This window comes from Bidens hawaiensis, unplaced genomic scaffold (genome assembly GCF_021521415.1).
Source record: "Bidens hawaiensis isolate Kalapana, Puna unplaced genomic scaffold, B.hawaiensis_p1.1 tig00000296_1, whole genome shotgun sequence".
Lineage (NCBI taxonomy): Eukaryota > Viridiplantae > Streptophyta > Magnoliopsida > Asterales > Asteraceae > Bidens > Bidens hawaiensis.
In genome coordinates this window covers 1,051,426-1,064,670 of record NW_027491024.1, presented here as the reverse complement: position 1 = coordinate 1,064,670, position 13,245 = coordinate 1,051,426, and the positions used below count along the sequence as shown (strand labels likewise).

Genomic DNA, 13,245 nt, shown 5'->3' with positions numbered 1-13,245 from the left:
AAAGTCAAACTACTTGGATGTCTAAAACAATTAATGCATACCATTTTTCAAAATTGACACAAGTAGCATCAACGGTTGACCGAATTTCTCCTACACAACCATCTATCATGTCATACGGGCTTACAACATCTGCTCCAGCACAAGCGTATAAAAAAATGCATATCTTCACAAATAAGCTTAGAAACACTTTGTAAGACATATAACACATCACAAATGAAAATGCAGATAACTCATAAAATATTTTTCAGAAATATTCAACATTAGTAACCACGAACTACTTTCTAAGGCTTATACTGAGAGGCCCAACTCTAGATTTACGATAACAACCTTGATAGTGATAACAAAAGGATCGAGAAAAGAAAGTTGGGAAAGCTATATATAAAAGTCAACTGTCATAACTTGATTGAAAATTTTGAATTTATGGATTTGTACTAGTGTAGATATAAGAAAATTTAACAAATGGTGAAAATAATTAAATGCTATCAGACCATCACCTCTATAATCTTTAAAGTTAACTAATGCGTTGAACACTTTTATTTTTCAACTTTTTCAACACATGGTTGTATGGTACACGCTATAATCTACACATAAATGAATTGTGTCAAAATATAAACAATTTTCATTTAAATTATGAGAAACATTTATACGTGGTGCTTACAACAAAATACGAGAGTATCAGCAAGATGACTATGCATAAAATGTGTTCATATTAAAATTAGGGAAATTAGCACTAATTACAATACAATAATATACATTGAAGACCACCTAATATTCGTCAATTGCACAGAACAGGAGGGAGATATACTTGATTCTTCAATTGAACTATGGAAAAGAATTCCACATCACAAAATTTAGAATTCTGTTGGAGCAAATCAAAACAGATTTGAAACAAAAGGGTGAATCACATAAACTTCGTTAACGATGACGAAGAGTGAAGGGTTTGTAGAGGAGAATAGTAACCTTAACAAACTAAAGATTCATATGTACTTTTGACGATTTACAAAATCAATTGAAGATGAGCTGATAAAAATGGTGATATCGGGTGTTTCGGGGATCGGGGAAGAGGCCATGAAAAAGAATGATGTATAAGCTGTATTTGAAAATCAGATCTTGATTTCAAATTTTAAACGAATATACCTTTGTTCATAAGACTACATTTATTGGCAACCTCATTTGAGACGGGTTGCCATGTGGCACAAAAAACAAAAAAGAAAACTAATTTTTTTATTGTTGATGCACGTAACCTATAGCAACCTAGGTTGTAACTCATTTACATGACACGTGACATATAATTATTGAGTCATTTATTTATTTATCTTTTCTAGTTGTTCTTTCACATAAAATTTAATTTTTGTTTATTAGTTTATAATATTTAACTTTTTTCAATAAAATCTTAAACGATAATCTTGTTTAGATTTCCCTTTTTAACATTCTGATATGCATTGTTTTTATTAAAAACAGATTTCTTTAAAAAAAATAAGTGTTTTCGTACGAGTTTAGAAAATTTTATTTTTGGTTCAAAGTTATAAATAGTTTATTAGAAATGAAATAATTATTGTAACGTTTTAATGAAATAAAATAATCATAAATCATATGTAGATAATAAAAGATCGGTTTGGATTAGGTTGTGAATAAAAGTGAAAAGTTGGGTTACGTTATGTTTTGTTGGTGGAAGAGAAAGAAATTAGTTTTTTTTAATTAAAAAGTTGGGTTGTGAATAAAGTTAGTCTAAAATTTTTAGGGGAAGACTTGTCAACTCACCACATGCTTTCTATACTTGGCACATCAGTTTGAGTCGTGGCGTGAAATGGGGAGGGGGGGGAGGCGGTGTACACTGGTCTTGTGCAGGGGGTCTGGTTGCCACGTAGGATGCGTGAGGGCCTCCACCGGTGTATACCGGTTAGACTTAGAACATCTACAATTTTGAAGGTTTTTATTTTCAAATCACCCCTCTCCTCCTCCTCCTCCTCCTCTCTCTCTCTCTCTCTCTCTCTATATATATATATATATATATATATATATATATATCTCACACACACACATTTCTCTCTCCTCTCTCTTACTTTTACCTCACAAAACTTTTCTTCACTTTTCTTCTCATGTATTTCAAAGCCCTTTTATAATCTTTCCATTAGAGATGCTATAGCACATAATAGTATAAGACATCAAATTTTGATTTTTTACGCTGACTTACACACTCATGCTATATGAAACATATTCTTGTTTGTCCATATTGTTTGTTTATTAGTTTGTTGTCTTAGTCATACATTTTTAATACACTACATCTTTCATGTCTAATGCCGATATGATATACAACTTTAAAAATTTGATACAAATACTGCATTACTTGCATATGTGAGGAAACTTCCCTTAATGCTTCAAACACAAATTTTGGTACATAATAGGTCAATTCACATTGCTTTAAACTGACGTGGATTTAAAATTTAACAAGTGTATGAAACTCAAATTAAAACTTTGACATGTGCTATTTCTCCGGTGATGAAACCTCAACCAATAATCCATCTCCATATGATTCACCAATATTATTCTTATAAAACATGGCATGGTCCTATTAGACTACCTTATGAAATGGTGTTTTTGTGATTGTCACTTGGTCAAGTGGAGAGCACCGTTATCAAGTCGATTTACAGAACCAAAATCTAGCAACTCGTATTATGATTAATGGCATGTCTATGTGGGGTTAGGGAGTGCCCAGGATACCCCTTAACTTTCCTGGTGAAGCGTAATTTTTATGTATTGTATATCACAAAACTTTTAAGATCGTCACATGAACATGTAACAAAACTCTTTGGTGATATGATTTTTTTTTTTTTTTTAATTAGGATACCTCTGGATTTTTTTTCAGGTCCGTCACTTGTTAGAAAGGTCAAATGGGTGAGAACAGTTTGTGGGCTCAAGCAATCCGAGTGCAAGAAGATATATTAAAAAACGCATGCATCTTCGTTGAAGTTGTTAGTTGTCAATCATCAATTAGGAGTTAGGGCCATTAAAGCGTAATGCTCAAAGTCTTTATTAAATTGTGATAAATTATCAAATTAAAAATAGATTGTACGAAAAACCAAATTGATACTTTATGTTGCCTTTAATCATTAATAAACCACGGTTGAGGGAAAAATATAATATGTATAATAACTAATTAAGAAACTGTAAAAAAATGTGATTTTAGTGCAGAAAAATAAACGTGACGTTAAGTTTAAGACTTTTAATATTTTACAAAGTCAGAAGTATCAAAGGAGTCACAAGAAATAACTTTAAAAAAAAATATCTCGCGTGAAAGTATATCAACGTGGTCAACACAATATTGTTTTTATAAAAGTAGACCTGCTCTCAAGTGATTTTTCTCTTCTTGCATTCAATCAATATTTAATTGTTTATATTATATATATATATATATATATGTGTGTGGACTCGGTCATAGACACAATGAGTTTATTTCTAGACTATAGTCTTTACTGCATATTCATTGACAACCCTATCTTAAACATTTTAGTCACTAGTCACACATAATTTAACCGTGTACAGATTAGTATACATGTTTACGGACGGTATGATTAGATTTTTTAGCCGTAAATATGGGTCTATGGTATTATAAGAAACTTACCCGAACTAGTAAAAACTAAAAAGGGTTCAAATTTAGTGGTATGGGTGGATCTTTTTTTTAAAAGATTGTAGTAATATTAGATATTTAAAACTGAAGTAAGTCCGTAAACTACCAGTCAAAAAGATACCAAGCATTTTACCTTTAAAAAACAAAGGTTTTAAGAAAGGAAAAAAAAGTTATAAAAAAAGGTTGAGACATGGAATCGATTAACTTAATAATCTATATGTATTGTAAATAAAAATACCACATTTATTAAGTATTATAGTTAAATTCATATACATGAGAAAAAAAAAATACTCCTTTTGTTTTATACTAAACATAATTACATTAAAATATGTTTCTTCATACTAGTATCTTGACCAGTTTATTTTATGCGCTGAAACATGTTTGGTTTACCTTGTTGGTTAAGCTTGTAACCGAATGTTGTTGATTTTCTCTTGAACGCACAACAAAAGAAATAAATTAAAAAAACACACACACACACACACCAAGAAGCTTTGAAGTATAACCGCAAATGACCAACAAATCGCAAAGACCAAAAAGTAAGATACAAGTAATAATCATCAAAAGCAAACCCAAGGTTCTTCACGCTACCTCACCCATGAGACCGACTTTCACTTTGAATGACTTTTCAACAGATTAAACATGATAAGTTTGATATCTACAATCTTTTCACCCGGTTCCGTTAAACCGTTAGCCTTATTGGCGAAACCGGGCAAGTTGGTATGAACAGGTCTGGAGGTATTTTACGTGTGAAAACAAGTTAAATTTGTTGACAAGATGATTTGAAATTAGATAGCATAGCATTATCATATTATAAGAAGTATTAAAATGAAAATGTGAAACGTGTGAAAGAAACAGGTAAAATATTAGACCCATCGTGGTTGGCATGTACTTAGTCAACCGAGAACAAGTGGTAACTTCCTACCAATTTCATTTTGCTGTCATATATGAAGACAATACTTCATTAATTTACGCTCAGCTTGCAATTCATCTTATCTATCTTTCTTCATGGGCAACTTGCTTGAATTCTTCTTCTGCTCAAGCGGATGCAACACTTACTTCCAGAACATCAGGTAATTTCATTGTAATTGATGTAATTATTGGATTCCACTAATTTCACCCCAATTCGGATTTCAAGAAATCGAATTGGGGAATTTTACCAGCAAAACGGGTCGATTCAGAAAGGGTTAATTTGGTTCGGGTCGGGACGGATAGGTTTCGGGTTGGTTTAGAAAATGGTTTCTTCTGTATATTACATAATTATCCTACTTGTATATTTATTTACTCTACTAGATTTGATTCACGATTAACACGTTAACTTTCCCCTAATACACAATATTATGTTACGGGTTTTATTATTAACAGGGATATCAAAAGTGGAAAGTAAAACCAGTGCGTCTTCTGGTCCTTCGAGCATGACGATTTCGACTTACAGTGGTGGAAGCAGCAGTATAGAAAGCATTTGTACACCGAGAACCGAGAAAGAAATATTATCATCACCAAATGTGAAACCCTTCTCTTTTATAGAGCTAAAGAATGCCACCCGAAACTTCCGACCTGACAGTCTTCTAGGCGAAGGAGGATTCGGGTACGTTTTCAAAGGCTGGATTGATGAAGCCACCCATTTGGCCTCAAAGCCCGGATCTGGAACCGTCATTGCTGTCAAAAAACTTAAAACCGAGGGGTTTCAAGGTCACAAGGAATGGCTGGTAGGAATACTCTGTGTTACCTGTATTTCTGTAACGATTCCGACGAAACCAAGTATACCCTAGCCGGTAGACAATAGTTACGTTATATTTAATGTCGGGTACATGAATTACCATAGTAATTATACGAGAATACATGGTTCACTGTATTGATTGTACGTGAATATATAATTCATCGTATTGAATATGCGATTAATCGATCGATAGTTATTGAAACCCGAACGAATCGAGGGTTCAATTATAGACGATATCTATAATAATTAGTGATGTTACGAAACATTAATGCTTCGGGATAAGTAAAGTACGGCACAGAAAAAGAATTTTCGATTTAATGGTACATCGGTACATTAAACGAAACCTTCAATACCAAACCGAGCAAGAGACGATCGATCAAGCCGAAAAAGATGCGCAATTATTAATAATATGATGTTTTAAGTTAATAAATGTCATGGTTTAAGTTTTTAAATCGGTTTTATATAAATTTCATTTCTAAGCCGAAAACGACCGTTTTAGCCTCGTTTTAAGCCGAATTAAACATTTAACCGAAAAACGAACTGAACCAGATTATCCAAAACATTATCCGGATTTCGAGAATTCAAACATGTGGCTAAAAATGGAGAGGTGGGTCCCACCCCACCCCCCTTGAGTGGTCCGATCTGATAAGGGAGGGGGATAACCCCTCCTCCTTATTTTTTTTTCACAAACACATTCAACAAATCTTCCTTCTCTCTCAACTTCATGATCTAAAACCCGAGTTTGTAGCAAGAAAACCGAGGTAAAAATCATGTTATTTACGTGTTCATCTTCGTTTCTTGAGTTTATTTGCAAGAAAATGAGGTTTCAAGTGAAAAAGGGTGAAAACCCGAGATGAAAACCGATTCTTGCATGATCAAGTGATGTATACGGGTTATACAAGGGATCTTGGTCCAAGAAAGGAGTTAAACGAACCAAAAACGAATTTTTACGGTTAAATCTTTGTTTTTAAATCATAACCGAAACCATGAAGGAAATGGCTTGATTGTGGGTGTAACTTTCTTGGTGTGGTGTTATTGTGCTTGTAGGTGTTGTATCTAGTTGTTAACAAAGGCTAGAAAGCGAGATCCTTGCGATTGGAAGCTAGAAACACAAGGTAGTTCGGTTTTTGTATAATGTTTGTGTTTTGGACAGATTGTGACACGTTTAGAGTTAGGTCATGAACTTTTTCAGGGGTGTTAGATATATGAAAATATGAGTTCTGTGAAAGTTTGGTAATTTTTGGACAAAGGATGAATATTTGGTGAATTTAATGCTTGGTTTTGGCCAAAAATGGTGACAAATAGTTAAATATCATGAAAAATTCTGGAAAATTCCAGATAAGCTATTTATAACATGTAAAAGTCACACAAAAAATTTTAGGTCCGTTGGAGAAGTCTAAGTAGGATTTTCGGTTAAACGAGTTCTAGGGTTTTCTAGCTCGGTTTTAGTGAAAATAGCATGTAAAAAGAGATTTTGGTTCTGGAAAAATTACAGGGGACTAGGTGGATGGCAGGGGTCATCCAGGAAAAGTTTGGGATTTTTCTAAGGTCGTTTGGTATTTACGACATATTTAGTGTTTAAATTGCGTTTAAAAATAGATAAATAAATTTTAAATATAAAAATTAATTCTGGAAATATTTTTATAAAATTTCCCACTGTCAAAAAGTGATTTGTGCAAAATTTGAAGATCCGAGACAAAACGGATAATTATTTGTGCTAAAAAGAAAATAAAAACAAACTTTTAAGGTTTAAAACGCGTAAACCGGTAAAGTTCGCCTAAACGAGCTGATCGGTGTATAAAAACCCTAAAAATGAACTATTTTCATATAATTGAGTTAAACAAGTAAAAATAAATCATCCGAAAATAATTCGGATGATTTGAGTAATTATGTCCAATTTAACAGTTTCCGGTGCACTAAAGACGGAAACGGGTCCCGCGGCCAATCGGGGCGTCTAAACCGAGCTCTAATGTCACAACTTTAATTAAATTATCAGTCAACAGCTATTTTTGGGTCGTGTGTGACCAAACTCATTTCTTGAAACGTAAAAACGGATAACCATGCTAGGCACGCAAAACGGGAAAAACAAACTAATAGTAAGTTTGACTACTGAACTCTAAATGATATCACAATCTGAGTCCGGAGAAGTGTTTCTGGGTTAACATTGCCCCCGGAACGGGTACAGTACTGGGTTAACAGTGTCCCCAGATGTACCGGTTAACACGGTTAAAGATTATATAAACTATAAATGTATAATAACGATCGTAGGGATCATATTACAGATTGGACGTGTTAACTAATAATGACTGTTGTTACCTGCTTGCATGTGCTAAGGTGAGTTTCACGAGCCCCTTTTTCTGAATTGTTTTTAAATATTTTCCCGGGGCGGAAAGCATGTTACTATTGAAATGTTTAGGTACATATTGAACGCATGGATTTGCGTGTATTTATAAATATTTGATTGTACGGGAATCGTACGGAATGGGTACAGTACTGGGTTAACAGTGTCCCCAGATGTCCCTAGAAGTGTTTCTGGGTTAACATTGCCCCCGGAATGGGTACAGTACTGGGTTAACAGTGTCCCCAGATGTCCCTAGAAGTGTTTCTGGGTTAACATTGCCCCCGGAATGGGTACTGTACTGGGTTAACAGTGTCCCCAGATGTCCCTAGAAGTGTTTCTGGGTTAACATTGCCCCCGGAACGGGTACAGTACTGGGTTAACAGAGGTTTCACTTGTGGGCTCAGCATAATTACATCGATAATATTATATTTTGACAATGATTTATCATGGTTTACTCGAATTGTGAAACTCACCAACTATTCGTAGTTGACCCGTTTTCTCACATGCTTTTCAGGTACGATTAAGATGAAGTGATTGCTTACGTGCTAAGTGCTAGATGTGTGTAAGATTTGCGTGCGGGGTGTTATGATACATTATATTAAATAGAATTATGTATCGTATTGTATGATGTGTGTATCACCTAGACGGTAATGAAATATAAGATAATGTAATTTGAAGTATATTAATGTATTCAGTTTTCTTTATAAACAATGTGGTTGATATCAGAGGTGTCTGTTGCATCCCGTTTACGTTTCCGCTGCGGTTACGGGGTGTTACAATTTCCCATACGCTTTCCCGTCACTGAATTTTGCTGATTGTTTAGTGCTTTTGTTTTACAGACGGAAGTAACGTATCTTGGTCAGTTGCACCATGCTAATTTGGTGAAGCTGATTGGTTACTGCTCGGAGGGTGACAATAGGCTTCTGGTGTATGAGTACATGCCTAAAGGAAGCCTTGAAAATCATCTTTTTAGAAGTAAGATTTCAAGTGTTTGTTTGATTAAGGATTGCATTATATATATAAATGTTCATCTAACGTTTATATGTGTGAACCCTCGGGTGGGCAAAAGTTTATATAAATGTTCATCTAAAGTTTATATCCGGGCTTTAACGCCCTGCTTGCGGTGCGCGCATATAACGTTTTTATGTGTGAACCCTCGGGTGGGCAAAAGTAAAATTGCACTAATTTTGACGTTATTTTACTAATCTCGTGAAAATAACGTTAAAAGTGGCGGAAGGTTAATCAGGCATCATGTGGTGGCGTTGATAGCCGAAAGACAAGGGCACATGCACCGATCAGCCGGTGTCCCGATGATTGAGTGCTATGTGCCTTATGTCCAAGGCTTGATGTAAAACTACTATCGAGCCAGGGGTCTCACCGGAAGCAGCCTCTCTATCCCTATGGGATAGAGGTAAGGCTGTCTACATCTTACCCTCCTCAGACCCTACCATTTGGTTGGATATACTGAGTACGATGATGATGATGATGATGATATAAATGTTCATCTTTTTATATGATTTTGTTTGGATTTACAGGGGGCCCTCAACCACTTCCATGGGCTACAAGACTCAAAGTAGCAATAGGTGCTGCAAGAGGCCTAGCTTTCCTTCATGATGCGAAAGACCAAATTATTTATCGCGATTTCAAGGCTTCAAATATCCTTCTTGATGTGGTACGATAACAAAAACACACTTTTTTTTAAATTGCACATGTTGGATATGTGTTATAAACAAATTATTTGATGATCACTACAGGATTTCAATGCAAAGCTATCGGATTTTGGCTTAGCGAAAGCAGGACCCACGGGTGATAGGACCCATGTGTCGACCCAAGTGATGGATACACAGGGGTGTGCTGCACCGGAATATATTGCTACAGGTTCTTACTCTTTTACTAACTTTTAATAGTACATCGACATTTGTTTTTAACATGATTATGAAATCACATAAACATTTAAACGTGCGTGTTATGACAAAAAAGGTCGGTTAACTTCAAAGAGTGATGTCTACAGCTTCGGGGTAGTTTTGCTAGAACTACTCTCGGGTCGTCGAGCTGTCGATAAAGATAAGATTGGTGTGGAGCAGGACCTTGTCGAATGGACAAAACCGTATTTAGGAGACAAACGAAGGTTGTTTAGGATTATGGATACTAGACTAGAAGGACAGTATCCTCAAAAAAGTGCCTTCACTGCAGCCACACTTGCTTCACAATGTCTTAACATAGAACCTAAATCCCGACCACGGATGTCTCAGGTTTTAGCCAGTCTAGAAGAGCTTCAAGCCACCAAAAGTGATTCAAAAGATCATCGTACGGGTTCTAGTCCGGTTCCTAGGTCACCCGTGGTACATCGTCAACGGCGGTCAACACCATCGGGATCTCCGTTGATCACACCCAGACAAAGTACCACTCAAGTACGATAATAATGATTAATAAACAAACAAATGTTGTAATTTTGTTGTCGTTTTTTATTGTTATTATTTTTTTTTGTGCATAAGATTGAGTATTCGGGAAATTAGTATCACCCACGAGACATATATATGGGCTGTGAATGCTCTTTTAGTCAGTGAAGTTGAAATTATTTGTCAGAATTTAGACTCAATAGTTTTTTGACAAACAAATGTTGTAATTGTTGTTAACTTAGGGGATATTTGGATGTGTATTTTGGATATTAAAATTAGAGTCAAAATTAAAACTTGTTACAGCAATGAAACTTATTTATCATTTACAATCAGTAAAAGTATAAAACTTACAAAATTATAGAATCTTTCTTCATCCAGTACCAAACTTTAAGCCCATTTTGCCATGAGAGACATACCTCCGGCGCCGAGCAAGACTGCTGCATAAGACTTCATTTGCAGCTTAATGTTTCCTTGAAGCTTGGGGCCCATGAAATCGGCTGCAAGAAGATCGACTAACGCCATGTAGATAAGTAATCCCGATGATGAAGTGTTGAGTAACCCGACTGTGATTAACGCGCTCGGGCTATTCTCTTTGTACGTCTTTGACAACGCGATCCCAAGAGCAATCCCGAATGGAGTCGTTACGGAGAAGAAAAAAATCATTACTGTTTTCTTCAGTCTTTTATATTCAGCCTGTTATCGTATATTCATTTATAATTTTTATCATATATATGAAGTTTGTGAGATAGAAACAGCATCTTGTAGATTTACAGGGTAAGAATGACCTAAAATTTCGACATCGCATCCAATCACATACAAAATAATGTAGAATATATAAAATACCTGAAGAATGCAGCCACCAAGGCCCATGCCTTCAAACATTTGATGGAAACAAAGAGCTGCCACCAACGGCTTAATCGTGCATACATCACTTGACGCCCCGACTCCAAGCCCTATCACTATCGAGTGAACAACTATTCCAAGTTCAAGCACCTGATCGAGTAATCCATCACCGTTAATCTTCACAAATACTGAAAAAAGAATTATTAATATTTATATGAATTAACTAGCTAGCTAACCATGGCTACGACACGGTAACGAAGAAGTTGCCGCCCTATGGCGCCATTTTGGCCATGACTGTGTCCATGAAAATGCAAGCCACCGCCACCGGTCACCGCCATCTCCTGGTCGATGGGCTCATGACCGCCTTCAGCTGCTACAACAGTGTTCTTCGTATACACGCTTGTAGCCATCGAGTCCACCATGAGTGTGAAAATAGCGGACAACATAGCAACAAAGCCCGTGAAAGGAAACTTTTGCCACGGGTTATCAGCCAAGCAACTTGATCTCAACATGTCAAAAGAGTCAGGCAACACATGCATAAATGCAGTGGCCAATATGATGCCCGAAGCAAAAGCTTTCACGATCACAAAAAGGCTGCGGTCGGGGCTAAGGGCGGGGATGGAGCGAGTGATTAGAGGTAAGCATACACCTGTCATGAGGATGGCTGCTATGCCAATGATCTTTAAGGGTAAAGCTTTGGATTTGTTGTTACAAGGGTTGTTGGTTTCATCTTCACACTGTGACAAGGCTTTGGTGCATAGACATATCATAAATAATAATATAATGAAAATTGAGACTGTTTTTGAATTGGAAGACATGTTTCTTAGTTATTTGAAGATTTCTTGAATTTTGTTTGTTGGGATGTCTTTTGAGTGATTCTCAATGGTTGGTGTATATATATATATATATATATATATATATATAAAAGCTTGTCACATTACATACACACATTAATTATGTAGGGTGGATCTCTTGTCAATCATGCATAATATAGTGTTAAGGTTAAATATTTCGGGCTACTCAACAAAAGCTCAATCAGATAAATTATCGGAAAAAAAGAACAAATGAGAAACCTTAATCGGAACTAAAACAAAAATCTTCCTTATATAGGGGACAGACCAACACAACGTTTCAACTGACTATTGATTAGAATTGACGATCATAATAGTTAACATTTAAATAGTTACATCAATGGAAACCTCTCAACCAGAAACACCATCAGTCGTAACTTAGCTACCAGCAATGCTCAACTATCGCTAACGCCTAATTATCACTGACCAACCGTAGCCACTAATAACCATTTGTCACTGATTGGTGGTAAATCATTAAACGCTCTTTCCTTGGACCCCGGTTTGAACTCCCGGTTTCGTTGATGCATAAAATAAATATAAGAATAAAAATGAACGAGCTTGCACTCAATACCTTCTAATTCGTACGCCCAACTTCCTTTGATATTAAGTAAATACAAGTTTTATAATGATACTAAATTCAACGTAACCTAATTATATATTAATTAAACCTACGTATATATTTTATAACCAAATTTATTAGCATATGTTTTGTTTTGGAAGATTATAAATATGAGTTGAAGACTTACATCTTAATTCATGTAACATGTTAAAATGATAAATGAAGGAGATAAAGAGATTGGAACGTAGAAGGATGAGGTCACGTCAAAATGGCAGAAAGCAAAACGACGACGTGGAATATAATTTACTCGCAGTGTCATGTCTTAGTCCATGTGTGGCTTGTGTTCTATGCGCACGTCGTCACCGTGTAACATTTTACATTCACAAACTTTGAAATCCCAATTGCTAAATATTATTATTATTATTATTATTATTATTATTATTATTATTATTATTATTATTCAACCAAATACATCGATCAAGGAAAAAGAAAATAGGCGGTGACAAAACGTATATATTCACCTTTTTTTGAAAGAAGGTTTCACACTGAATTGGTCAACTTCGGTTTCATAATATTAAAATATTAAATTCTATAACTTCTCATAGTTTTTGTTTCCTTGATTTTCTTTTGTGGACAATATTTTTACGGTTCATTTGGAACATGAACCAACAACTAGCTTACTTGTTTATCTTCATTTTTCAAGTAGTGAAGATCGTCTTTAGGTGACACTATATGTAAAAAAACTATCTATCTCAACCTGAAACCATATATATATATATATATATATATATATATATATATATATATATATAGGATTGATTTATTTTGAGAATCACTTTGAGTTTTAAGAACTCGAAAGAACTCAACGTAACAATTTTTTTACACGTGTGTAATACGTAAGTGTAAG

General features: G+C 35.1%; 2 protein-coding genes across 2 annotated transcripts; one reads left to right on the top strand and one right to left on the bottom strand.

Moving 5' to 3' along the window:
* The first annotated feature begins 4,649 nt into the window (after positions 1-4,649).
* LOC143620443 (putative serine/threonine-protein kinase PBL3) lies at positions 4,650-10,400 on the top strand. Its single transcript, XM_077092146.1, has 6 exons — positions 4,650-4,698; positions 4,991-5,334; positions 8,526-8,661; positions 9,222-9,358; positions 9,441-9,564; positions 9,667-10,400. The coding sequence occupies exons 2-6, from the start codon at positions 5,041-5,043 to the stop codon at positions 10,104-10,106; spliced, it is 1,131 nt and encodes a 376-aa protein (XP_076948261.1). The 5' UTR covers positions 4,650-4,698; positions 4,991-5,040; the 3' UTR covers positions 10,107-10,400.
* Positions 10,401-10,472: 72 nt separating this feature from the next.
* Positions 10,473-11,778, bottom strand: LOC143620454 (putative zinc transporter 10). Its single transcript, XM_077092152.1, has 3 exons — positions 11,165-11,778; positions 10,929-11,078; positions 10,473-10,778 (listed from the first exon to the last, which is right to left on the bottom strand). Exons 1-3 carry the CDS (start codon positions 11,744-11,746, stop codon positions 10,473-10,475), a joined length of 1,038 nt encoding a protein of 345 aa, XP_076948267.1. The 5' UTR covers positions 11,747-11,778.
* Positions 11,779-13,245: the final 1,467 nt, after the last annotated feature.

Bases quoted from the DNA above. Each gene is read 5' to 3' on its own strand.
- LOC143620443 (XM_077092146.1), top strand. From the start codon at position 5,041: ATGACGATTTCGACTTACAGTGGTGGAAGCAGCAGTATAGAAAGCATT. The intron at 5,335-8,525 runs GTAGGAATACTC...TTTGTTTTACAG, and splicing joins AAGGTCACAAGGAATGGCTG to ACGGAAGTAACGTATCTTGG. The intron at 9,565-9,666 runs GTTCTTACTCTT...ATGACAAAAAAG, and splicing joins ACCGGAATATATTGCTACAG to GTCGGTTAACTTCAAAGAGT.
- LOC143620454 (XM_077092152.1), bottom strand. From the start codon at position 11,746: ATGTCTTCCAATTCAAAAACAGTCTCAATTTTCATTATATTATTATTT. The intron at 11,079-11,164 runs GTTAGCTAGCTA...TTACTCGATCAG, and splicing joins GTTACCGTGTCGTAGCCATG to GTGCTTGAACTTGGAATAGT. The intron at 10,779-10,928 runs GTATTTTATATA...ATACGATAACAG, and splicing joins TTGGTGGCTGCATTCTTCAG to GCTGAATATAAAAGACTGAA.